This window comes from Arachis ipaensis, chromosome B7, assembly GCF_059453495.1.
Source record: "Arachis ipaensis isolate K30076 ecotype BB chromosome B7, ASM5945349v1, whole genome shotgun sequence".
Lineage (NCBI taxonomy): Eukaryota > Viridiplantae > Streptophyta > Magnoliopsida > Fabales > Fabaceae > Arachis > Arachis ipaensis.
Genome location: NC_142442.1, coordinates 10,817,619 through 10,842,703, shown reverse-complemented (window position 1 = coordinate 10,842,703; position 25,085 = coordinate 10,817,619). Strand labels below are relative to the sequence as shown.

At 37.2% G+C, this 25,085-nt stretch overlaps 3 protein-coding genes and 1 pseudogene across 3 annotated transcripts; 1 reads left to right on the top strand and 3 right to left on the bottom strand.

Moving 5' to 3' along the window:
• Window positions 1–12,216: 12,216 nt before the first annotated feature.
• Window positions 12,217–15,219, top strand: LOC148550334 (uncharacterized; annotated as a pseudogene).
• Window positions 15,220–15,682: 463 nt separating this feature from the next.
• LOC148550333 (uncharacterized) lies at window positions 15,683–17,491 on the bottom strand. Its single transcript, XM_088494435.1, has 2 exons — window positions 16,296–17,491; window positions 15,683–16,115 (listed from the first exon to the last, which is right to left on the bottom strand). The coding sequence occupies exons 1-2, from the start codon at window positions 17,489–17,491 to the stop codon at window positions 15,683–15,685; spliced, it is 1,629 nt and encodes a 542-aa protein (XP_088350561.1).
• Window positions 17,492–19,519: 2,028 nt separating this feature from the next.
• On the bottom strand, window positions 19,520–20,470 carry LOC107606628 (uncharacterized). The gene has a single exon (XM_016308668.1). The coding sequence runs from the start codon at window positions 20,468–20,470 to the stop codon at window positions 19,520–19,522; it is 951 nt and encodes a 316-aa protein (XP_016164154.1).
• Window positions 20,471–22,899: 2,429 nt separating this feature from the next.
• LOC107609633 (FRIGIDA-like protein 1) lies at window positions 22,900–25,073 on the bottom strand. The gene is made up of 3 exons (XM_016311639.3): window positions 24,563–25,073; window positions 23,989–24,152; window positions 22,900–23,905 (listed from the first exon to the last, which is right to left on the bottom strand). Exons 1-3 carry the CDS (start codon window positions 25,038–25,040, stop codon window positions 23,324–23,326), a joined length of 1,224 nt encoding a protein of 407 aa, XP_016167125.1. The 5' UTR covers window positions 25,041–25,073; the 3' UTR covers window positions 22,900–23,323.
• Window positions 25,074–25,085: the final 12 nt, after the last annotated feature.

Here is a 25,085-nt window from a genome sequence, read left to right as displayed (position 1 = left end):
GGCGATGAGTGGCAGTGGTTGTGCAAAATGGTTGGTGAGACAATGAGAAGTAAGAGAGAATGAGAGTTAGTATGAGAGAAAAGGCAATGGGAGACGGAGATAGAAATTGGTGGTGGTGGCGCCTGTGGTTGTCGCGAGAAAGATGAATGAGAGGATGATCGATGGTTGGTAAGAAAAGTGGAGGTGTTGGAATGGAATGAAGTTGGAAAGAAAAGGGGAGATGCATTGGAATGGATTATGCAGCGTGCCAAACACTGTTAGGATTAGAGGGTAAAATTGGAAACAAAAAGTTGATTATTGGTTGATTATAAAAAAATTAACAAAAAAGATATAATTAAAGCATATTTAAAATATTAAGAATAAAATTGAAACAAATTAAAATTTAAAGATATTTTTAAAACTTTTTAAAAATTTCAGAGACAAAATATATACTTTACTCTTATTATTATTGTTGTTGATCAAAAGAAAAAAAAAGAAGAAAAAAGTGGCCGAATGCTTTAAGGAAGTAAAGATAAAGATAGCCAAAGGTTCCTTGCATGTAAACATATATATAATCATGACACATGTCATTCTATTTATTAATCATCATCATTTTTACTTCATTTGCTTCTTTGTATCACCAAACCAATATGAAAGAATAAGAGAAAGAAAATTGACTGAGAGAGAAAGGGAGAGAACCGAAGCTCCTTCCGGCTTTGATTTTTTGTGATCCGTAACTCTAATAAAAAATCTAATCCAATAAAAATGTTTGTATCTTTCTTTTCTATATGTTGGTATCACTTTTTTCGGTGAAAGCTGACGGTGACATAGCTCTCCTTCTCCTTGAGTTCAGCCAATTAGAATTTTAGGAGGCACAGATAATTTCTGACATTTCCTTCTTCAGCAGCTCGATCAAAAAGTTTTTCCGAAGTTTTTCGTTGTTTTAATTTCGTATGGAGGTAGAATTTTGGTGATTTTATAATAATTAAATATGAATTTGATCAGTGAACGTTGGTTTGATTAATTATTGTTTGAGTTTGAATGAGTTTATGTTGAATTATTGTTATTTACTTGAGATTTTGATTCGGTTATGTATGAACAGCCACTTGGGGTATTTTTTATTATTTTGGGAGTAAAAATAGATTTTCAAAAATTTAAAAAATTATATTAGCTAATTTTGAATTATTAAAGAAATGATTATGTTTTGAGTCTCGAGAAAAATATTATGTTTGAATTTGATTTATCAAGAAAAAGAGTTTAATGAAAGAAAAATAGATTTGAATTGTTTTTAAAGAGAGATTTTGATATTTGGAAAATACCTGGGCAGTACGTAAGGGTTTTGGGTTAGTCCCACTTGCTTTGGGTATGAGATGAAGAAGAAGAATTATGAAAACTAAGTTTAATTATGGAATTTTGAAAGATTATGACAGAATTGATATGATAATGAATTTTTGAATGAAAAACTTGGGTAGAGTAGCAAGGATTGTGGTTCGTCCCGCTTGCTCCAAGTCAGTGACAGCAGTAGTGGATTATTCCACTTGCTCCAAGTTGAACTTTTAAACACCCGCCTGAGTAGTAGCCACAATAGTAGTTATTCCACTAGCTCTGGGTTAAGCCGGTAGTAGGAAGGGAGTTGTAGCTCAAATCTACTTGCTCCGCAATGAGTGTTTCTGTCCATGGCTAGCTACCAAGATATGTTGCGTTGGCTATATAACCGACAGATGATATCATCAACCATGGAAAAGGCATGCATCATATGCATTGCTTGTCTTGCTTGTTTATGCATACTTCTTTGTGATATGTGTTATCTGTGATTAAGAGTGTGTCCTTCTTGACTTGTATAATTTTTTCTATATCTCTAGTCTATTATAGTTGTATCATGAGGTTTGCTGCCATTGGCCACTTGTTAAGGATTGCAAGTATGCTGTTATGGAATTCCTGTGTAACAAATAATAAAATGAATATATAACTATACACTCCGATCTTACAAAGAACTTCCCAATTCTTACTCCTTATTTTCACCTCTTTTAGATACAGATGCGAAGGTTTAATATGGAGTTACAGGAACATAGAAGAGTATGTTTGCGAATTAAGTTATTGCTAGAATTTATTTTTCCCTCACCCTGTTAGTTGAAGTTTTATTCAGAGGGGTAGGTTTTTGTGATCAGTTTTGTATATATTACTATAAGGTATTAATAATATTAAGTATGTGAATATGTGTATTTGATTTTGTTGGAAAGGTCTTAACTTTTTAGTAAACCTGTCGATATTTTAACGCATAAAGGCTCAATATTAAGTAGATAATAAAGGAGTTAGGATGGTAACGCCTTACTTTTGGTACGATCATGCCGTGCTGAAAGTTATGCCGTGCTGAAAGTTAGGGTGTTACAGAACTAATCTGAGCTTAATATATCATTTTATATGTCAAGCGGATGTCAGTTTAATTTATGAGATTTAATTCAATAATCTTTTGTAAAGTACAAAATTCTCTCAGAGATTTGAGTATATAATTACTATCTCATTCCTCTTTTTTATTTTTTCTGTTTTTAATTTTTTTTATCTTTTTAAATCAGTTGGTTCCAACTTTCTCAGCTTTAGAAAAAAATTCATGTTAGTATACGAGAGGCTATATCTAATTTGTTTTAATTGTTAAAAATATGGTCATAAAATAGATGTTTATCCAAAGAAAAATTATGAAAATTTATCTAAAAAAGTGTGATAATAGATGTTGGTAATCAGAATTCTATAAACATAATTTATTCTGATAATCGAAGCCAGTAATAGGGAATGAAAAATGAAGGCCAAAAAAACAAAAGAAAAATAGAAGGTGAAGAATCTAGATCAATAGAAGGTGAAGAATCTGAATCAGCATTTACATATGATGCCAGTAATTTTTTCTGCTAGTGATAATTGTATCCGATAAAATATGCTTCATAGGGCCAACTGCTTTCACAAGACACAAAATCAGGATAATATCTCTGAATCAAAGAAAGAAAATATGTATGAACTATGGATGGGTTATTAAGAGACAACAACAAAAAAATAAGCAAAAATTAGGAGAGCTAAAACCGACCAAAAAAAGGAAATTATTCCACATATTTAAGGCCTTAAATATCATGAATGATGAGAAAGGAAAACAATCTCAGCCTAAAGAGGAATTGCAATCCAAACAATAATTCTAATCAAATACAACTATTGTAAATAAATTAAAAAATATAAATTTAATATTAATTTTTAAATTTTTTATTAAATAATTTCTTATAAAAAAATTAATTTATTATAGTTTTGCACAATATACATATTTAAATCTAACAAGTTTAATCACATGTGCCATGCACGTGATAAGATTGAAATTATAATTTTAAGTTGTTATGTTAAATTTCATTTTAATTATAATAATTTAATTAATAAAAGAAACTTGTATGCGTTGTTTTTCTTTTCTTAATATAGTGTTAATTGTATTAACTATAAAATATTTATTTAATCTACTTTTTTCAATAAATCAGGCATATATACTCAATATGACCATAAATAATCTAGTAATACTCAATATGATTTTATAAGTTCTCCTTTTCCGGTTAAGAGTCCAATAACATCTAATTTAAAAAAAAAACGAATTAAAAGCATAAAATTAAAGACAAATAAATGAAACAACATAATAATAATGATGATGATGATGATGCAAATTAATTACGCACTAAATAAGTTAGCTTTTTCATTTGTTTGTCTCAATATATCAGCATGATCGAGAAAATTGAAATGATTGTCAGGAATGTTACGATCATCAATCGTATTTACTATACGCGACTCCTTCTTAAAGGTTATTCTACACACATGTGTAGTCGGAAGATAAATTCCGCTTGATTCCTCAATCAGAAAATTTGAGAAGACATAAACTTTTTCCTCGATAAGATCATTCTCAAACATCTTTGCCAAATAATTCTTCACTGAACAATGGATTTTATCACACTGTAAAACAAATTAAAAACGAAGACTATTAGCACTTACAACTCTATTAAATCGCATTGTGGTTGATTCCTCCAAGAGTTTACTCACGAAATAAAGTTAAAATGTGAACAGTAAATATATATAAACTGGACCTAGCATCACTCGAAGAAATCATGTAGAATAATCAACCTACTTTATCATCTATGAGAACCATTTATAGATAAGCTGTCTTACTCTTGTCAAATTTGGATAGAACTTTCCATAACCTTATAATCCTTGCCTTTATTTTCCAAACATTTTCATTACATAATCTACTACAGGTAATACTGTTGATAGAATCATAGCTTGTAGCCATTAGGTATGGAAAATAATAAAGAGAAAAAGAAATACGAATAAGGTACGAATTTTGTAGATGAAAAATAATTGAAACAATTAATTATTACGACTTATATATATATATATATATATATATATATATATATATATATATAGACACTAATTACAAACGATATGATTTTTTAATGGAGATACTTGATACTAATAGAAAAAATTATATAAATAGAAATTATTTAATTTCAATTTCAATTTCATATAACAAAACAGTGGTTTTCAAAAATTATGGAATCTTTTTTTGACATATGTATTATGCCATACGTATAAATTATACGGGTTATTATATAAATTCATATATATGCATAGCAAAATAGTTTAATATTATATATTTTTTACATTAATTATATGCCAATATTTTGAAAAAAGAGATAAAAAAGAGATATATAAATATGTATAATATTATTACTATATATGAAGCAGTTTTGTATTGCTTTAATTATAAAGACTTACTATAATTATATAAAATTTAATTTGAGGAAATAATTTCGCTTGCCATAAATAATATACTAAAACTGTTAGTATATTATCTTCTATATGGTTAATTGAATTTATCAATGATTTTTTCGTGTAAATCGTTATTACCCAGGTTTTAATAACTACTTAATATACAAAATTTGAAATTGGAAATTGTTATTACTAATTCAATTAACTGGTTAATTGAGACAATTATTAAGGTGCAAAATCATTGATTTACTCAATAGATTTCCATATATTATTTATATTTCAAGTAATAATTTAAAATTATATTATTTACCCAGTTAATAATACTATTATTAATAATTATTTTTTGCATTGATTTTTAAATCAATTATTAAATAATTATTTTTGTTAAGATAATTGTTTATAAATTATTTCAAATTATATTTTGTTAAGATATAATTATTTAGATTATTACTCATGGCACGGGTATAATTTCATTTTATACCAATTAATCAATTATAATTATATGACACGGGTGTAATTTCAATTTTATCCACCGATTATTGGCAAATAAATTTTATTCCAATTATAAATAAAATCTGTTTTGGCAAATAAATTGTCTTTAGGTCAACGATTTAATATATGTGTAGGTTCATTTTTTGTCAAATATAATGAAAATACAAATAAAGAAATAAAGGATAAAAATAAACTCAATAATATCTGACACTACTTCATTTTATTAAATTATTTAAAAATAGCACATCCACAAAAAATAATCGTAATATATAAATTGAGGCAATAATTTAAAATTCTATAATTATAATTTAATCAAATACTAATAGTAAAACCAAATTACCTAAACAATATTGAACATATTCTAGTCCTTAATCACCTATAGTATAGAATCATTCTTGTAACGACAACCAACTGAAATAACATTGTAAGTTTCAATATTTAGAATTCGTGCAAAATCAAACCATCCTCTTGTTAGATAAGCTTCATCATCCGCTATCCATACAATGCGGCAAGGTATAGAATTGCCACACCGAGAAATCAAACTAACTCTTATTCCCCTTAATGGCATTGCATGCATGCAAAAGAAAGCTGGTAATTTATGAAAAAAATCAAAATATGTTAAAAAATTATTCTAATAATGAACAGCTTAAACTAAGAAAATTTAAATATATTACCAATCGTTGAAATTGCATATCTGAATTTGTTACGAATTTAGCAAAACTGAACTAAAACTGAGGGAATTCAATTTCATTATGTGCTCCACTTTGAAGATTTTCGGGCAGACGTAAAAATCATGGAGGGGATGGAACTTGAACTTGCCCTATAATGTTCCGTGGATGCAATTCCTCAATAAAAAATCGAGCTCCTCCTAAGAAATCTAACTTTAACCACATTCCATTGGATTGGTCATAATAGGTGAGTAGATCCAACAATCCTTCGGTAAAGTAGAGACTATTGCCTCTTCTTTGAACGCTTACATCTATGTAGTTGGAACCCGAATCAGTGAAGACAATTCGATGAGGTATTTCATGGATGTGATGCATTGTAAATGATTGTGGCAAAAGACAATCGAACTGGAACATTAGACGATAAGAATAACTTAGAGTAACAACAAATAAAAAATTATCAAAAGAATAATATAATAGAATGAGTATATGAAAAATATTATAAAAAATTATAAATTGTACCTTAAAAGGATCAACTTCAATAAAAAACGAAGAATACATTCTTATTCTATGAAGTAGTAAAAAAAAACACTAAATATAAAATTATGAATTGACTCTCAAATTTAGATTCATGTACCACAGGAAAACACTATATATAGACTTTAGTGAAACAAAAATAAATATGTAAATTACCTATTATTAAGGTAATTTTTTAATAATGCATTAAATTTTGATTTGATACAATTATAATAAAGATATGTTTCTAAATTAGTATAATTATATATTATTCATTAAATATTAATTACAATATAATTATATTAAAGATATTTTTTATAAAATAATTTAAAAAAATTATTTGATATACGTGAATCGGGTAACAAAGATTTTTTTTATTATTATTATTACTATTATTGATATTATTATTATCATTAAAATTATTAAAAATATTTTTAATTGATAATTGATAAGTAGTTTAATAGTGCATTAAATATTAATTTGATATAATTATAATGAAGATATGTTGCTAAATTAGTATAATTATATATTATTCATTTAGTATTAATTATAATATAATTACAATAAAATAATTTAGGATAGAAAAAAATTTTATTCATTTTGGAGGGAAAACGGAGACATGAGAGATCGACACGTCACCTTTAATAGCTGGGGGAAAACCCAGTTTTAGTATATTAAGTAGATTATTATTTTACATTACATAGTTCACCTTTTAAATTAAAATGGTCTTATAAATTTATGACTTTCACTATTTTAGTCTCTTAAATCTAAAATATTTTATATTAGACTTTGAGATTTAACTATGGGTACCATATTGGTCTCTACTCTTTTTAGCACTGAATCAGTGAATGAAGTGTTGAGCTAGCTAGCTAAGACTTACTACACTGGACACATCGCTAAACAATGTCATTTTGCTTTGGTGCTTAAACAAGACAAAAATAAGAGGACAAAAAAAAATTTATATGATATGCAAACTGTTTTATTTCTCCACATTCTCCAAAACAATCTCATATTTATTTTGTTTAAGAGCTAAAACGAAACAACATCATTTAGTCCTGTGTTTAGCATGACAATTTAAAACTAACTCAACATAAAAAAAGATCGAGGGACCAATATGATATCTAAAACTGAATCTCAGGGACCGAAATAACTAGAGAGATTGCTTTCAATTCAATATGCAGTTTTTTTCTCTTAATTTAAGTAATTTAATATAATATTAATTTTATTATGAAATATTGTGTATGAAAGTTGAATAATAATAATAATAATAATAATAATAATAATAATAATAATAATAATAAGCGGTTGAATAATAGTTTCTCATTCTTATAGTTTTTTAATTTGAACTAATCTAAACTTAATATATCGTTTTATATGTCAAGCAGATATTATTTAATTTATGAAAGATTTAATTCAATAATCTTTTGTGAAGTACAAATTTTTGCAGAGGTTTAAGTATATAATTTCTATCTCATACATCCTTTTTATTTTTCTGTTTTCAATTTTCTTTATCTTTTTAGACCAGTTGGTTCCAACTTTTTTAGCTTTAGAGAAAAAATTCATGTTAGTATACGAGTGGCTACATTTAATTTATTTTAATTGCTAATAATATGGTCATAAAATAGATGTTTACCCAAAGAAAAAATATGAAAATTTATCTAAAGAAAGTACGAATATAAATGTTGGTAATCATAATTCTATAAACATAATTCATTCTGATAATCGAAGCCAGTAACAGGGGAAGAATAATGAAAGTCAAAAAAAAAAAAAAAATAGAAGGTGAAGAATCTGAATCAATAGAAGGCAAAGAATCTGAATCAATATTTACATATGATGCCATTAATTCTTTCTGATAGTGATAATTTTATCCGGTGAAATATACTTAATGGGTCCAACAGTTTTTACAAGACACAAAATTAGGATAATATCTTTGAATCAAAAGAAGAAAATATATATGAACCATGGATGATTATTAAGAGATTACAAAAAAAAAAAATATGCAAAAATCAGGAGAGGTAAAACAGACCAGAAAAAAAGAAAATTATTCCACATATTTAAGGCATTAAATATCATAAATGATGACGAAGGATTCTAGTCCAAACCATAATTCTAATTAAATACAACTATTGTAAATAAATTAAAAAATATAAATTTAATATTAATTTTTAAAATTTTTTATTAGATAATTTCTTTTAAAAATTTAATTTATTATAGTTCTGCACAATATGCATGTTTAAATTTAATTATTATTTTACATTACATCATTCACCATTAAATTAGATTAAATTTTTAAAATATTCTTATAAATTCACAATTTTTACCGTTTTAGTCCCTTAAATTTAAAATTTTTTATATTAGTCTCTCAGATTTAATTAAAGGTACCATATTAATCTCTATCCTTTTTAGCATTGAATCAGTAAAGGAAGTGTTGAGCTAGCTCGCTGTGATTTACTACACTGGACACATCGCTAAACAATGCCATTTTTCTTTGACGCTTAAACAAGACAAAAATAAGAGGACGAAAAAGAGTTTATATTGTGCAAACCGTTTTATCTTCCCACATTCTCTAAAACGATCTCATATTTATCTTGTTTAAGAGCTAAAACGAAACAACATCATTTAATCTTGTGTTTAGCATGACAATTTAAAACTAATTCAATATTCGTTCATTGACTCAACATAAAAAAGATCCAAGAACCAATATGTTGTCTGAAACTGAATATCAGGAACCAAAATAACTAGAGAGTTTGCTTTCAATTCAATATGTAATTTTTTTTCTCCTAATTTAAGTAATTTAATATAATATTAATTTTATTATAAAAAATTGTGTATGAAAGTTGCATATAATAATAATAATAATAATAATAATAATAATAATAATAATAATAATAATAAATGGTTGAATAATAGTTTCTTATTCTTATAGTTTTTTAATTTGAACTAATCTGAACTTAATATATCATTTTATATGTCAAGTGGATATTAGCTTAATCTATGAGAGATTCAATAATTTTTTGTAGAGTACAAAATTTTTCCAGAGATTTGAATAATATAATTACTAATTCATTCGTCATTTTTATTTTTTTATCTTCAATTTTTTTTTATTTTTTTAAACCAATTGATTCCAACCTTCTCAGCTTTAGAAAAAAAATTCATACTAGTATACGATAGGCAACATCTAATTTGTTTTAATTAGTGAAAATATGGTCATAAAATATATGTTACCTAAAGAAAAATTATGAAAATTTATCTAAAAAAAGTATGATTATAGATGTTGGTATCATGATACTATAAACATAATTTATTCTGATAATCGAAGTCAGTAATAATCGAAGTCAGTAATAGCAGATGGAAAATGAAAAAAAAAAATAGAAGGTGAAAATTTTGGATCAATAGAAGGCAAAGAATCTAAATAAACATTTTACACATAGTGCTATTAATTCTTTCTACTAGTAATAATTTTATCCGGTAGAATATATTTAATGGGCCAACAGCTTTTAAAAGACACAAAATTAGGATAATATCTCTAAATCAGAAGAAGAAAATATGTATGAATTATGAATGGTTATTAAGAGACAAAAATGAAAAAGTTAAGCAAAAATCAGGAGAGGTAAAATAGACAAAAAAAAATTATTTCACATATTTAAGGTCTTAAACATCATAAATGATGAAAAAAAAAAACAATCTCAGCCTAAAGAGGAATTGCAATCTAAACCGTAATTCTAATTAAATATAACTATTGTAAATAAATTCAAAAATATAAATTTAATATTAATTTTTAAAATTTTTTATTAAATAATTTCTTATAAAAACTTAATTTATTATAGTTCTACACAATATGCATTTTTAAATCTAATTATTATTTTACATTATATAGTTCACTATAAAATTACATTAAATTTTTAAATAGTTTTTCAATTTCACGACTTTTACTATTTTAGTCTCTTAAATCAAATTTTTTTTATATTAGTCTATAAGATTTAACTAAGAGTACCATATTGGTCTCTACTCTTTTTAGCACTGAATCAGTGAAGGAAGTGTTGAGCTAGCTAGCAGCTAGCTATGACTTACTACACTGTACACATTGCTAAACAATTTCATTTCACTTTAGCGCTTAAATAAGATAAAAATAAGAAGGCGAAAAAGAGTTTATATGATATGCAAACCATTTTATCTTTCTACATTTTCCACAACGACCTCATATTTGTTTTTGTTTAAGAGTTAAAACGAAACAATATCATTTAGTTCTGTATTTAGCATAACAATTTAAAACTAGCTCAACATTTTGTTAGTTAATTCAATATAAAAAAAAATTCAAAGACCAATATGGTGTCTAAAACTAAATTTCAAGGACTAATATAAAGAATAAAAAAATTACTGTTAGATTTTTATATTCTTTAACATATTAGGATAAAAAAAGGTACAAAATTAATAATTACATAAACAATGGAGTAAAGAATAATAATAATAACAAAATATTAAATATAAAATAGTAAATTTATCTGCGAAAGAGTTAAACATCCTTGAATTGAATCTTTTCTCACCTATACGATACAGAGAGAAGAAAATGATAAAGTAAATAATTGCTTTATAATGTAGGTAAAAAATTAGAAAAATTTTAGTATTTAAAATTTAAATTAATTTTAATTACCAATGTATTTATCTATAAAAATAAATTAGAAATGTATTTTTATTAAAAATTAATTAAATAATATTATTTAAATTAAAAAGTTAATTAAAGACTTAAAGTTAAAGGATACCTAGCATTTTTGTTTTGATATATATACGCGTAATATGGTTGATATCAAACATGGTAAAGAGGGAACAAGATCAAGTAGAGTCGCGATCAAGTTTCAGCCATACCAATCATAGTCCTATTTTGTTTTCCTTGTTTTTTCCTATTTATTATGTCGGTGTTTTGAGGCCTGGAGTTGGGCCAATTTCATAATCATAACAGTTGTATAGAAAGTTGACCGTAAAACAGCCAAAAAAGGAAGCACTTCACGTTAATGGTAATGAAACGAATGAGAACATTGTGTTGTGCAGAGGAGGCGAAGCAAGTGAGGGGATAAGATTATAATTTATAAGAACATTGAAGTGCCAACTACGCCATATTCATTTCTTTGGGTTTGCATTTGCCTTGGTCAAGCTAATTAGTTGTTCACCAATGTTCTTTAGTAAATAAACCTTAGCCGAAAAACTAGCTTGTGACTCATTAACCACCACTTTTTTGAGATAAATAGTCGATTTATATGGTTTACTTAGGTAGTTCATTATTTTTAAGAGTATTTAGTAGTTCCTTGAAAAAAACATAGTTGTAAATTTGGTAGTTGAAATTTTGATTTAATTTTTAAAATCTTTAAATCAAATAACTTTACAATTTAAATCTCGTTATGATTTTATATTTTACATATTTAATTCACTTTTTTAATTTTTTTATATTTTACATATTTAATTCACTTTTTTAATTTTGCATAAACTCTCGATTTTCTCTATGCATAAGGATGGATGGTAAACATGATATAAAATCTTCATATATAGTATAATTTATACACTAAACTCATCTAATAAAATGTCTAACCTATTTTTACCCCAACCAAACATTACCTAAGAATGAATTTGATGTAAGAAAAACAATTAATGAGAAATAATTCATGAATTAATTGAAAATGAAAATTACCAAGAAAATGTAGTGTAAAAATGATCAATTCATGATGTAAGAAAATGTTTCTTTTTCTTTTTGTTCGGTACCTGGGGTTCTCGGGTAATCGGGTTGTCGATGAATGGTGATAAGGAGGGAGAGAGATCCCGGGCGAGTGCGGAGCGGGTACTGGCAACGTTGGGGAGCGAGCGGAGTGAGGGGGTGGTCACCTGCAAGGACACTCCAACGATCAAGTCAGAGTCCGTACTGAGGGTGGCAGAGTTAGGTAAGGATGTGACGTACCTTGGGGGGAGAGCTGTCCTCTCCCCTTATATAGCGTGTTGGGTGGGCCTAGTGGTGGCTTGGCCCATTGGTGGAGAGTTTGAGCTGTCACTTTCCACGCATGCGGGTCGTCCGTACTGGGGGGTCGGTACCTCGGGTACCGACCCTGGGGGTTCCGACCCGGCTAGTGGCGTGGTTGTGAGGTGGTTGGTCTCTGGGTCGGTTATGGCTAACCGACCCGAAGGGATCCGTTAGGGCTCCTTGGGCTTGGGTGGGGCGGTGCCCCGACCCGGCGGCTTCTTGGGCTGGACCGTCAGTCCGTAACAATGCCCCCAACGCGTTAGCCTCGAGGTCCGAGACTCGTGGCTGGGCGCGTTCGTCGTGAGCTCTTCTTTTTCTTGGCAGTTCGTGGGTGACGCTTTGTTTTTCTTCGCGTTTGGTCGCTTCAATTTTCGTGCCGCTTTTTGGTTTTGGCGCTGAGCATTTAATGCCCGTCGCTTCGTTGTTTTGAAATTTTGGGTGAAATGGCAGTTATGCCCCTACCCTTTAGGTGCTCCTCCTCGGCGGTTACTCTTTTCTTGTCTTACTTTTATTTCGTAACCCCCACTCCTCTCTTTTAGTATTCTTCCTCTCTTCTCCGCAAGTTCTTCAGTGTTGCTGCCTCTTTTGTTCATACTGCTGCTGTTGCTTGAAGCATCTTGCTCTTTGCTTTCTTTGCAATCTCCTGTTTCTTCTGGTGAGTTTTCTGTTCGTTCTTCCCTTGTTTCAATTGTTGCTTTATTTCTGGCGCTTTTGCTTTGTTGCATGCTTGGATCTTTTGCGTTTCTTGTTTGTTTTTCCTTTTTAGAGGGGGTGCCACTGGGTTTTTCTTTGGTTTCGCTCGCATTTCTGGGTTTTTCCTGGGTTTTGCTTGTATTTCTGGGTTTTCCCTGGGTTTTTTGCTTGCATTTCTGGGTTTAGGGGGAGATTCGTAGCTTCCTTTTTCTCTTTCTTGTTTTGAGGGTTTCTGACTTCCCGTGTTGACTTTAGTGGTGCCCCTAATGTAGGTATGGACGATCGTCTTGCTTCTTCGAGCCAGGCCCAGCGCCCCCTGGCCGACTTCGTCGACCACTATGCTTGGGTTTCCTCTGACGTGAAGGATACCCCTTCCAAGGTGACTAGGGAAAATCTCCAGAAGTTACGACAAGCTAGACTCTTATTTGGGGGGGTCCCGAGGAGGCGCTCTACCAAGTCTTTGTCCCTGCTGCTCGTGAGCGCGTGTGCCATAAGAATTTGGCTTCCCCGACAGTTGTTGATTGGCTGTGGGTTTACGAGCCTATGTTCACGACTTTAGGGCTTCGTCTACCTTTTTCTCCTTTTATTATGGGCTTGCTGAATCGCTGTGATGTTGCGCCGTCGCAACTTCATCCGAATAGCTGGGCCTCCATTCGGTGTTTTGAAATGGTCTGCAAGTTCCTCGAGCTTCCGATCTCAGTGAACGTCTTTCTTTACCTTTTTCTGCTTACGAACCCTCTAGCCAGGGGAAGGCTAAGAAGGGTTATATGTCTTTTAGGGCCCAACAGGGGCGTAGGATTTTTGGTCTCTTTGAGGACTCCTTTCACGAGTTTAAGTCTAACTTTTTTAGACCGGTAGAAAGGCATCATCCTTTTTGGCTCTCGGCTGAGGGAGCTCATCTGATCCCGACCTATTGGAGCTTTGGTGTGGGATCTGATTATCTTATCAAAGTATCTTATGACTGGTTGAATAAGGAGGATCGTAGCATTGCTGACATTTTGTTGTCTATTTTTGGTGAAAAGAATCTTAATCCTCGCTTGCTAATGGGAGACCGGAAAGCCGGTCGGTCGTATGTTGGTGGGTTATCTCTTCCTTGCACTTTTGTGTTTTCCTTTTCTTATCTATTGACGTCTTTCCTTTCTCTTTTGTTCACAGTTTCTATGGCTGGCGGGAAGAAAATTTTAGCTGACTTGATGAGTCTCATCAAGGAAAATGAGGAGGGTGAAGGTGACTCTCCATCGAACCCTCCAGCGGGCCAAGGGCAGGAGGAGGTTGGTGAGACCGGGGGGAACAGAGATCGGGCGGCCGAGACCGGCCCGGTTCACCAGGGAGATGCTGTCCCTTCCGAGAAGGTTGAGGAAGTTTCTGATGTGGGGGTGGAGATTTTTGAGGACGACTTTGGTGATGAAGAACTGAGACTCGTGGGAAATGTTAAGAAGAGAAAACGGGACACCGGCAAGGCCCTCCCTGTTATGGAGAAGAACTTCGATGCCGGGGGCTTTATCGAGTCTCAATTGCTTCCCGGCACCGAGGAGTATTTCCATGAGGCCGACCTCTCCGGGCAGGCTAGGTGGATCTATCGTAGTCTCCTCCGTGCTGCTGCTATCGCCAAGAAGGTTGAACCTGTCTTGGGGTAGCTATCACGCCATGGAGGTGAAGCTTAGGAACTCCCAAAAGGATTTGATGGATTCACGGTCCCGAGAGGAGTCTCTAAAAACCAAGCTGTCTGACTGTGAAAAGAAAGTTGAGGAGGATGCTAAGGAGATTAATAGACTGGTGGATCGGGACATGACTTTAATGAAGGACCTGAATGCCTCCCGAGGTGAGACTGCAGCCGTGAAGAAAAGGGTTGAGGAGCTGGAAGAGAAGTTGAAGTTGTCTGAGAGTTCGGCGGAGGCGGCTGCTCGGGAGGTAGCGCCCCTAAAGAAGAGAAACAAAGATCTTGCCAGGAGAGCTCGTGATGCCGTTAAGCTGACCGATGAGGGGATAAAGCTACAGGTGGCGGTGCTGGCTCCCGACCTTGATCTCTCTCAGGTTGGCGCGATGAAGACTGTGGAAGGTGGGAAGATTGTTGACATCCTTTGATTTGTTAGGATCTAACTTTATTTATTTTGTAATGTTCATCATTTTGGGCCCGTTGGTGGGCGCCTTTTAGTCGTATTTGAACACTTCTTTGTGCTTTTTGTTGGATTTTATTCGGGCCGTCGTGGTCATTGCTTTTTATTCCGTATGTTCGGGCCGTCGTGGCTTTTTTTGCTTTTGTTCGTTTATTATCGTTTTTGCTTTCCTTTGGGCCGTTTTTTGGTCCCTTATGGTTCCCGGGGTGATCAGTCCCGGGTCACCGTTAGGTCGACCGTTTCACGCTGCGTTTTATTTGAGACTTGGGATAATATGAACTTGCAAAAGATAAACTTATCATACTGTTAGACAAAGGAATTTGTAATGCATAAACAAATTTAAACAAAGGTAGGTATTCACATAAAGCATAAAAGAAATCGTAAAAGCGGAACATGGGAACGGGGGTTGGGGTCACGTTGGCCGCCCCTTCTTACGAGTAGAACCTTCTGAGGTTCGCCATGTTCCATGTTGTCGGTACTTCGTTCCCGTTCAACCTTTCTAGCTTGTAGCTCCCTTTGCCGAGGACTTCTTTTATACTGTAAGGTCCTTCCCAATTTGCGGCTAGCTTGCCTTCTCCTGGTGTCGATGGGCCTATGTTGTTTCGTCGTAGGACCAGGTCGCCTTCTTCCAGGTTTCTTTTCAGTACTTTGCCATTGTATCCGAGGGCCACTCTTTGCTTGATAGCTGCTTCCGCCAGGTGCGCCATTTGCCTCGTCTCGTCGGCTAGGTCTTTTTCAACGGCCTCGCTGCCCCCACCGAGGAGCAGCCTTGGACTCGGTTCTCCGATCTCGACTGGGATGACAGCGTCGACCCCGTACGTGAGTCGGAAAAGGGTTTCCCCGGTGGATGACTGGGGGGTGGTCCTGTACGACCATAGCACTGGGGCTAGTTCTTCTGCCCATGAGCACTTTTTCCCCTCGAGTCGTTTTTTCAACCCCTTTAGGATAACTTTGTTGGCCGCTTCAACTTGGCCGTTGGTTTGAGGGTGTTCGACTGAGGAGAACTTTTGCTTGATCCCTAGTCCTTCCAAGAATCCTTTGAACTTCTTGTCGGTGAACTGGGTCCCGTTGTCCGATATGACGGCTTCCGGTATCCCGAATCTTGTGACCACTTGTTTCCACATGAACTTTTGGCAGTTCGTTGCGGATATGCTGGCTAGTGGTTCTGCTTCTACCCACTTGGTGAAATAATCTATTGCTACTATTAAGTACTTCACCTGCCCGGGTCCTGGGGAAATGGGCCCAGGAGGTCGACTCCCCACTAGGCGAAAGGTCGGGGGGCCAACATTAGATTGAGTTCCTCTGGAGGCGCTTTGTGGAAGTTGGCATTTTTTACATTTCTTTACGAATTCCTGAGCATCTGACATCATGGTGGGCCAGTAGTATCCTGCCCTGATGATTTTTCTTGCTAGAGATCTTCCCCCGATATGGTGACCACAACACCCCTCGTGTACCTCCCTCAGGACGTAGTCTGTCTGGTCGGAGCGCAGGCATTTTAATAGTGGTTGGTGGAGCCCTCGCTTGTACAGCTGTCCCTGTATGATCATGTACTTGGGGGCCTCCCTTTTGATAAATTCCGCCTCCTTTTGGTTGGGAGGTGTTTCTGCGTGCTCTAGATATCGGGAGATCGGGTCTAACCACGAGGGCGGGTTTGGAGCTTGGGTTGCGCACATGACGATCGCAGGTTCTGTTGCCAGCCCTTGAATCAGAGATCTGTTCCCCGTGCCGGGTTTAGTGCTTGCGAGCTTGAAGAGGAGGTCGGCTTGGGTGTTCCTTTCTCTAGGAACATGCTGGATTGTTACTTCCTTGAAGCCTTTGCATAGTTCTTTTACTTTTTTCAAGTATTTCTGTAGCAGCGCATCCCTGGCCTGATAGCTACCGTTTACTTGGGAAATGACGACTTGGGAGTCGCTGTTGACTTCCAATCTTGATGCTCCGATTTCTTTGGCTAGCATCAGTCCCCCTATCAAGGCTTCATACTCGGCTTGGTTGTTGGAGACTGGAAATTCGAACTTGATGGATTGCTTGAAGGCTATACCAGCCGAGTTCTCGAGGATGATTCCAGCTCCTCCGAACGTTTGATTGGATGCTCCGTCAACATGGAGCTTCCACCGTGTGTTCGGTACGTCGGGTGTTTCCCCTGTGACCTCTACGAGGAAGTCGGCCATGGCTTGGGCTTTGATTGCTTGCCTTGGTTCATACTGCAAGTCGTATTGGGATAGCTCTACTGCCCATGCCATCATCCTTCCCGCCAGGTCGGGTTTCTAGAGGACTTGTCGAATGGCTTGGTCGGTCCTTAGGATGATTGTATGTCCTTGGAAATATTGTTTTAGCCTTCTTGATGAGATTAGTAGGGCATAGGCTAGCTTCTCCAGCTTTGTGTATCTTGTCTCTGCCCCTTGAAGTGTTTCGCTGATGAAGTATACTGGTCGTTGGGTCTTATCTTCCTCTCTGACTAGTACTGCGGCCATTGCTTGCGTGGTCACGGCCAAGTAGAGGTATATGGGCTCATCTTTCCCGGGTTTGCTAAGTACGGGAGGTTCCGAGAGTATCCTTTTAAAGTGCTCGAATGCCTCTTCGCATTCCTGGGTCCATTCAAAGGTGATTCCTCTCTTCATTAGGTTAAAGAACGGGGCGGCTCTTTCCGCAGATGCTCCGAGGAACCGAGATAGGGCTGTGAGCCTCCCTGTCAACCGTTGTACGTCTTTGATGCACCCAGGACTTGTCATTTTGAGAACGGCTTCGCACTTATCCGGGTTGGCTTCCACACCTCTCTGGGTTATCATGTATCCTAGAAATTTTCCTGCTTCCATGGCGAATGCGCATTTGAGCGGAATTAAGTCGCATTTTGTATTTCCTTAGTGCCTCAAAGACGGCCTGTAGGTCTTTTATCAGTTGGCCCAGTTCTGCCGTTTTTACGAGTATATCGTCGACATATACCTCCACCGTCTTGCCGATGAGGTCATGGAAGACTCTGCTCATCAATCTCTGGTAGGTGGCCCCTGCGTTCTTTAGTCCAAAGGACATTATTTTGTAGCAGTAGGTGCCCCCTGGGGTTATAAACGCAGTTTTGTCCTCGTCAGGTCGGTGCATCGGGATTTGGTTGTATCCGGAATAGGCGTCCATGAAGATGAGAAATCGATATCCCGCTGCCGAGTCTACCAGAGTGTCGATGTTGGGGAGGGAAAAATAGTCCTTGGGACATGCTTTGTTCAGGTCGGAGTAGTCTACGCACATCCTCCATTTCCCACTGGCTTTCCTGACCAAGACAACGTTGGACAGCCATGTCGAGTACTCGAGTTCCTTGATGAACCCTGCTTCTAGCAGCCCTGTTGTTTGCTTAGCGACTTCCTCAGCTCTTTCCTGCGACATCTTCCTTCTTCGCTGGGCTACCGGTTTGGCTCCGGGTTTTATGGCCAGTCGGTGAGACATGACTTCGGGGTCCAACCCCGGCATGTTGGATGGGGTCCACGCGAAGAGGTCGCTATTTGCCCTTACGACTTCCATGAGGGGACTTTTTAGTTCATGGGGAAGATTCCTGTTAATGAAGGTGAATTGCTCTACCGACTTTCCTATCTGAAATTTCTCCATGTCTCCCTCTGGTTCAGGTCTTGGTTTGTCCTCTATTCGGGCGTCCAGGTCTGCTAGGAACACGCCAGCTGCTTTTTTGGACTCTCTCCTTAAGGAGAGACTGGCGTTGTCGCAAGCGACTGCCGTTTCTAGGTCTCCCCTTATGGAACCAACCGTTCCCTTGTCCGTTATGAACTTCATTGTTAGGAACTTGGTGCATATTACAGCTGAGAACTCGTTGATGGTCTTCCTCCCTAGGATGATGTTATAGGCAGTGGAGTCTCTTAGGACTACGAAATCTGCCATAACCGATCTCCTGGCATCGCCAGTTCCTAGGCTAATTGGGAGGGAGATCGTCCCGTCGGGTTTGATAAAATTGTCGCCGAGTCCCATGACTCCATGTTGGTGATTTTAGAGGTCGGATTCCTTGAGTCCTATGGCGTCGAAGACGTTTCTGAATAGGATATTTGAGTCGGCAACCGTGTCGACGAGGATGCGCTTGACCAGTCCCGTTCCAATCATTGCTGTGACTACCATGGGGGGGGGGTTCTCGGGAAGGTCATTGAACCATTTGTCTTCTGGGCCAAATGATATGGTGGGGGGCTTCCTGCCGGTAGTGGGGCTCTCTGTTGAGATGGAGAGCACCCGGGAATCTTTCTTTGTTGCTGATTTGGACTTAGGGGGACTATCTCGTCCAACTACGACGTTAACCACAAAGGCTGGTTGTTGGCGTCCCCTGTAGGTTCTTGCCTAGGCTTGACAGCCCGATTTCGGTCTTCCTCGGAGCATTCTCTTTCCCGTCTCCTCGGCTCCCTAATGAGCCGGGAGAACTCGTTTAGTTTCCCCTCCCTGATGGCTTGTTTCAAGGCATCTTTGAGGTCAAAGCAGTCCTGGGTCTTGTGACCAAACCCTTTGTGGTAATCGCAGTAAAGGTTTTTGTTGCCTCCCGTTCTCTCCTTCAGGGGTCTTGGTCTGGATAGGATTCCTTTGTCTGCAATCTGCTGGTAGACCTCTACTATAGGCGCCGTGAGTGGCGTGTAGTTCGTGAACCTCCCTACCCGTGGTTGCTTGGGTAGTTTGTTTGGGGTGTTGTCTCTAGGAGTTTCCTTGTACCTTTCAGTCTGGTGCGTATGCCGAGGTGGTGGGTTGGGTGGCTGCCGTTTATTGGCCGCCACAACCTGGCTGACCTCTTCGTCATTGATGTACTCCTTGGCTATGCTCTGGATTTCTTGCATGGTCCATACAGGCCTGGTTGTTAGGTGTTTCCTAAAGTCCTCATTCAATAGGCCGTTCGTTAGGCATAGGCTGGCGACCGAGTCCGTGAGGCCGTCGATTTCCAGGCACTCGTCATTAAACCGGTCCAAGAACTTCCTGGTTGGTTCGCCGGGTTTCTGGGTGACCCCTAACAGGTTGATCGGGTGTTTCGCCTTTGCTATGCGCGTCGTGAACCGTGCTAGAAACTTCTGGGAGATGTCTGCGAAAGTCGTGATAGATCCTTGTGGGAGAGTGTTGAACCACCGGATTGCCGGGCCGGCTAGTGTTACAGGAAATGCCCGGCATCTGACTTCGTCGCCTACTCCTTCCAGATTCATTCTTGCTTCGAAAGCCGTGACATGTTCCTGGGGATCCTTGGTCCCATCATACCTCATGTCCGTTGGCTTATCGAAGTTCCTCGGGAGCCGGACCTTGAGGATTGAGGGATGAAAAGGGGTTGCCCCTATGATGATGGGGTTTTCTCTCTTACGGTCCTCCTCTTTCTAGGACCCCCAACGGCCTTCCGACTTGCTTCGGGTGGGTCTGGAGTTCGCTTGTGTGTGTGTCTCTTCGCGCCTTGTTAGGCTTTTTGCTTGGCTGTTGTGTACATGTGAGGGGGAGTGGGTGCGTGCGTGGGACTGGCTAGCGCCGCCGTGTGAGTGGCCGGCGTTTCCCTGGGATTGGTCCCTTGCCGCCAGCTCCCGCTCCAAGTTCTGAACCCTGTGCCTGAGTTCTTGCATGATCCTGGCGCTGTCGGCTCCTGTCCCACTGAAAGGACGGCGCCTCTCGGGGGTTTGGGTATACATTTGGTTGGGCTGAACGGACGGCCTCGGGTGCTCGGCGTTCCGGGCCGTCGATCTCGCTCTACTCAGGCGGGCTCCGCCACCTTCGCGGAGCTCCTCTGAGGTGATGTGCCGCTCCATGTCTGCGTCGGGATTCCCACAGACGGCGCCAATGTTCGGTACCTGGGGTTCTCGGGTAATCGGGTTGTCGATGAATGGTGATAAGGAGGGAGAGAGATCCGGGCGAGTGCAAAGCGGGTACCGGCAACGTTGGGGAACGAGCAAAGTGAGGGGGTGGCCACCTGCAAGGACACTCCGACGATCAAGTCAGAGTCCGTACTGAGGGTGGCAGAGTTAGGTAAGGATGTGACGTACATTGGGGGGAGAGCTGTCCTTTCCCCTTATATAGCGTGTTGGGTGGGCCTAGTGGTAGCTTGGCCCATTGGTGGAGAGTTTGAGCTGTCACTTTCCACGCATGCGGGTCGTCCGTACTGGGAGGTCGGTAACTCGAGTACCAACCCTGGGGGTTCCGACCCGGTTAGTGGTGTGATTGTGAGGTGGTTGGTCTCTGGGTCGGTTATGGCTAACCGACCCAAAGGGATCCATTAGGGCTCCTTGGGCTTGGGTGGGGCGGTGCCCCGACCCGGCGGCTTTTTGGGCTGGACCGTCAGTCCGTAACACTTTTCTATACCAAAGTTAAGCATTCAATTAGTTTCATCTGAATGAAATTTTCTCACATACGATGCAATTTTTATGGAACGCATTGAGAATACATCTCAACCATATAATTGGAATAAAACATAATCCAAAACACGTTAGAAAACGAGGTCTCTTACGTGTTACATCACAAAATAAAAAGGATCAGCATTCACCAATGTTCTGAAGAAAGGTAGGAGGAATAATCTACACAACATCATAATAATAATACAGACACATCTTTTCATAGGGTAATAGATCACTATATAGGTACAACAGTTTCAAATTTCTCTCATACATTTTTATCTTTCTTCAACTTTTAACTATGCAAAGGTAAGACTTGATGCCAGTATATCATGAAAAACAGAAAAATGTATGCAGAAAAACATAATGGAATAACAACTCCCTAAAGCTAGTCTTAATATTAGAGTTAAGAATCTCATTTGGTTAAAGCTTAATTATTTATTACTTATTTTTATTACTGAAAAAGGATAAGAAGGCATGGTCTCGGTCCAAATTCAGGGCAATCCTGCAAGAAGCTTCCAATACCAAAAGTGTCATTGAACTCGAGCCATGTATTTGCCATGGATGGACCATAGCCAAGTGAGCCAACTCTTGTTCAATTAGATTCATTATGCTCAAAACACATGCTTGGTAATGACACCTTTGTGATATCTAAAAGGCTATTGAACAATTTAGAAACAAAATGTTATCTTATTTCATATTGAGCAACTAGAGGGGGAGTGAGTATAATTATACTACACCTCACGGGTTAGTGTAATTTACCCAATTTTTTATTGTCTATTATGACTATCCTCAACTCTATAGACTGACTCAAGACAGCATCAAGGAGGGCAGCCCAAGGTTTAAATCCAAAAATATGTGATTGATGGTAACCCAAACATATTACAATTTGGGCTGCTATCTAGAAAAAACAAGGCCTCAACTATTAGTCTATTATAGACCAAAGCATAGACAACATAGTTCAACCAAATGCTACTAGCTTGATAACATTGAACATCAATTCATTTACATCCTAATCCTACATCTACAAAAGCTAGAAGTTACTCAATTTGAATTGGTTCTGCCAGTGGCACAAGACCAATGAGTACATAAATCATGTATTATATGTCAAAGTTGTCAACAGATTACTGCAAGACATAATCTATACATACATGTGGTTTTCGTAGTGAAGTGAAAACCATAAGCACTCCTCAATATCAAAAGCCCTTAGTTAGGTCAAATTTCAAAATATAGAATAAGAATGAAGTTGTATTTGGCTTGTGATTTAAATTAATTTAATTTTGCTTGAAGTAATGCATGATCTAAAAGCTTAATAAGGAAGATTGTTAAAACAAAGTGAATATTTTCCTTAAAATCATTATAATCCCAAGCATACTAAGTAAAACCCTAATTCAGGGATTCGCAAGGAAAGCTACAACTAAGGAAACTTTCTATTTGAGAGGCTTTTATTTTCCAAACCATTTCTTAGCCGAAAAAAGAAAAAGCAAGCTAGGGAGTGGAAAAATGCAACCACCGAGAAGTCTAAAGACCATAATTCAAAATTTAACCTAAAAGGAAAACTGTAGACGTAAAATGTTATAAGGAATAAAAATTGTGAAACTAAACATTCCCTTGCAAGTCTTAATTACTGTATCTAGTTCTTGTCCGATGACCACGGAGGTCAACAAAGCAAGCAACGCTATCATAACCAAATTCCAGCAAAACAAGTCACCGAGAAACTATAATACCAAAAAGAAAGCTCTTGGTCTACTGGGGATAAGATGGTTGGTAATAATGTTGCAGACCATAACCACCATAGGCAGAGGCAGTACCATCATAATAACCAGATGGTACATGTGGCTCGGAAGAATTCAGATGAGAACCACTTTGACCAGGGTTCACACTGGGACCCATTGGGACACCAGCAAGACCATAAGGCCCAGTTGAAGCACCTTGGTAAGGTGAGATGCTTGGGGCTGGGGCCACCATGCCATAAGGCGTGGCTCTCATGTATGGATTTGAATTTTCTGGCAACAAACCTGTTGAATGGAAGTGAGGTTGTTGGTACTGATGGATGGTTGAACCAGCACTGTTGACATTATTCAGGACTGCTGCTGGCCCAGCTGGAGCAGACATTTGAGGACGCTTGTTTCCACTATGTTGCTGCTTGTGCTGGGGAGGCTTTCTAGCAAAAGCTGGTGTGGAATGCTTTACATTTGGCTTCTGCTTCTTCAATTGCTCTATACGCTGTTCAAGGCCTGCACGGGGATATTCAGCATCAAGGTTATGATTCTCGATAACCTTGATTACTGATTTCAGCGCGTGGATTTCTCTAGCTGTGATCTCACCCTGTAAAAACACCATAATAAGTGTAATAAGAACCGACACCATGCACCATGCAACACAATCAATCAAGGATGAGGCACACATACCATTGACTTCCCTTCCTCAGAAAGTCTTCGAGCAAGTTTTTGAGACTCACTGAGATAAGCTTCCAATATGGGAACCGGTTGTATCTTATCAGTAAGGTTAAACTCAAAAACATACTTCACAGCCAGAATATGTTTGCCCTTATCTATAAGCTTCTGAACAAGAGCTGCAAAACACACATACACAGTGTCTTCCACATTAAAAACCACCAAAATGGTGACATTGGAAATCCAATATCAGTCCTGTTACCATCTCAAATTACAAGCTCACATCCATTTTCCAAAAGCTAAAGGAAACAATGACATACACAGTTAGTATTACTGCAACTACTGAAAATCTAACGTGTTCCACAACCTATGATGCCCAAAAACTTGATTTTTGTTCAACTATGCATATCGTATGTGCATATGCATCAAATACTAACATTTTATACTTCTTATATTGTCAATAACTTTTTCATAAATTTCAGAATATACCTATGGTACCATATATGCAACATAGTATACCACTAGTTTAAAGCGAAAAATGGAAACAAAACACAATAAAAAGCCATCGGAAGCTCGAATAAAACCTCACCGGGAACCTTCTCGGTCAAACCAATGATCTGGTACAGCTCAGGGAGCTCATCATTAGCAGCAGCCATAGCCGAGAAAGTGGCAAGCTCATTCAGTGTCAGCTCAGGAAGCAAACTATAAGCAGCCGCAAAATGCAAGAAAGCCATTGCGCCCACTGCATCACCACCAGCACCATTCTCACTCACCAAGCTTCCTTTCCAATCATCAGCAATCTTCTTCGCCTTCTTCTTCACTTTGTCACTCAGATTGGGACCCACAGCCCTCAGCTGCTGGAACAACACATTGCAACTCCTCTTCATTTTCTTCATTTCCAAAGTATACCTAGCCGCAACTTCACCACCAAAAATCCCATCCATGGAAGCCAGAACCATATCAGCAGGATCAGGTGCAAGCTTCAACGCAGTCCTAAGCTCAGCCTTGATCACAGCCTTGTCCCTCATATTCTCCCCAATGTAATCCCTCAATGCTTTCCCATTCATGCTCTTGCACAATGCACATAGCGCTTCGGCGTGGCTCTTCGCACC

Excerpts from the sequence above, each read along its gene's own strand:
- LOC148550333 (XM_088494435.1), bottom strand. The coding sequence starts at position 17,491 with ATGGCATGGGCAGTAGAGCTATCCCAATACGACTTGCAGTATGAACCA. Across the intron at positions 16,116-16,295 it reads ACCCAGTTCACCGACAAGAA|GACCACCCCCCAGTCATCCA; the intron begins GTTCAAAGGATT and ends ATGGTCGTACAG.
- LOC107606628 (XM_016308668.1), bottom strand. The coding sequence starts at position 20,470 with ATGAGGTATGATGGGACCAAGGATCCCCAGGAACATGTCACGGCTTTC.
- LOC107609633 (XM_016311639.3), bottom strand. The coding sequence starts at position 25,040 with ATGAATGGGAAAGCATTGAGGGATTACATTGGGGAGAATATGAGGGAC. Across the intron at positions 24,153-24,562 it reads TTTGACCGAGAAGGTTCCCG|CTCTTGTTCAGAAGCTTATA; the intron begins GTGAGGTTTTAT and ends TGTGTTTTGCAG. Across the intron at positions 23,906-23,988 it reads CTGAGGAAGGGAAGTCAATG|GGTGAGATCACAGCTAGAGA; the intron begins GTATGTGTGCCT and ends GTGTTTTTACAG.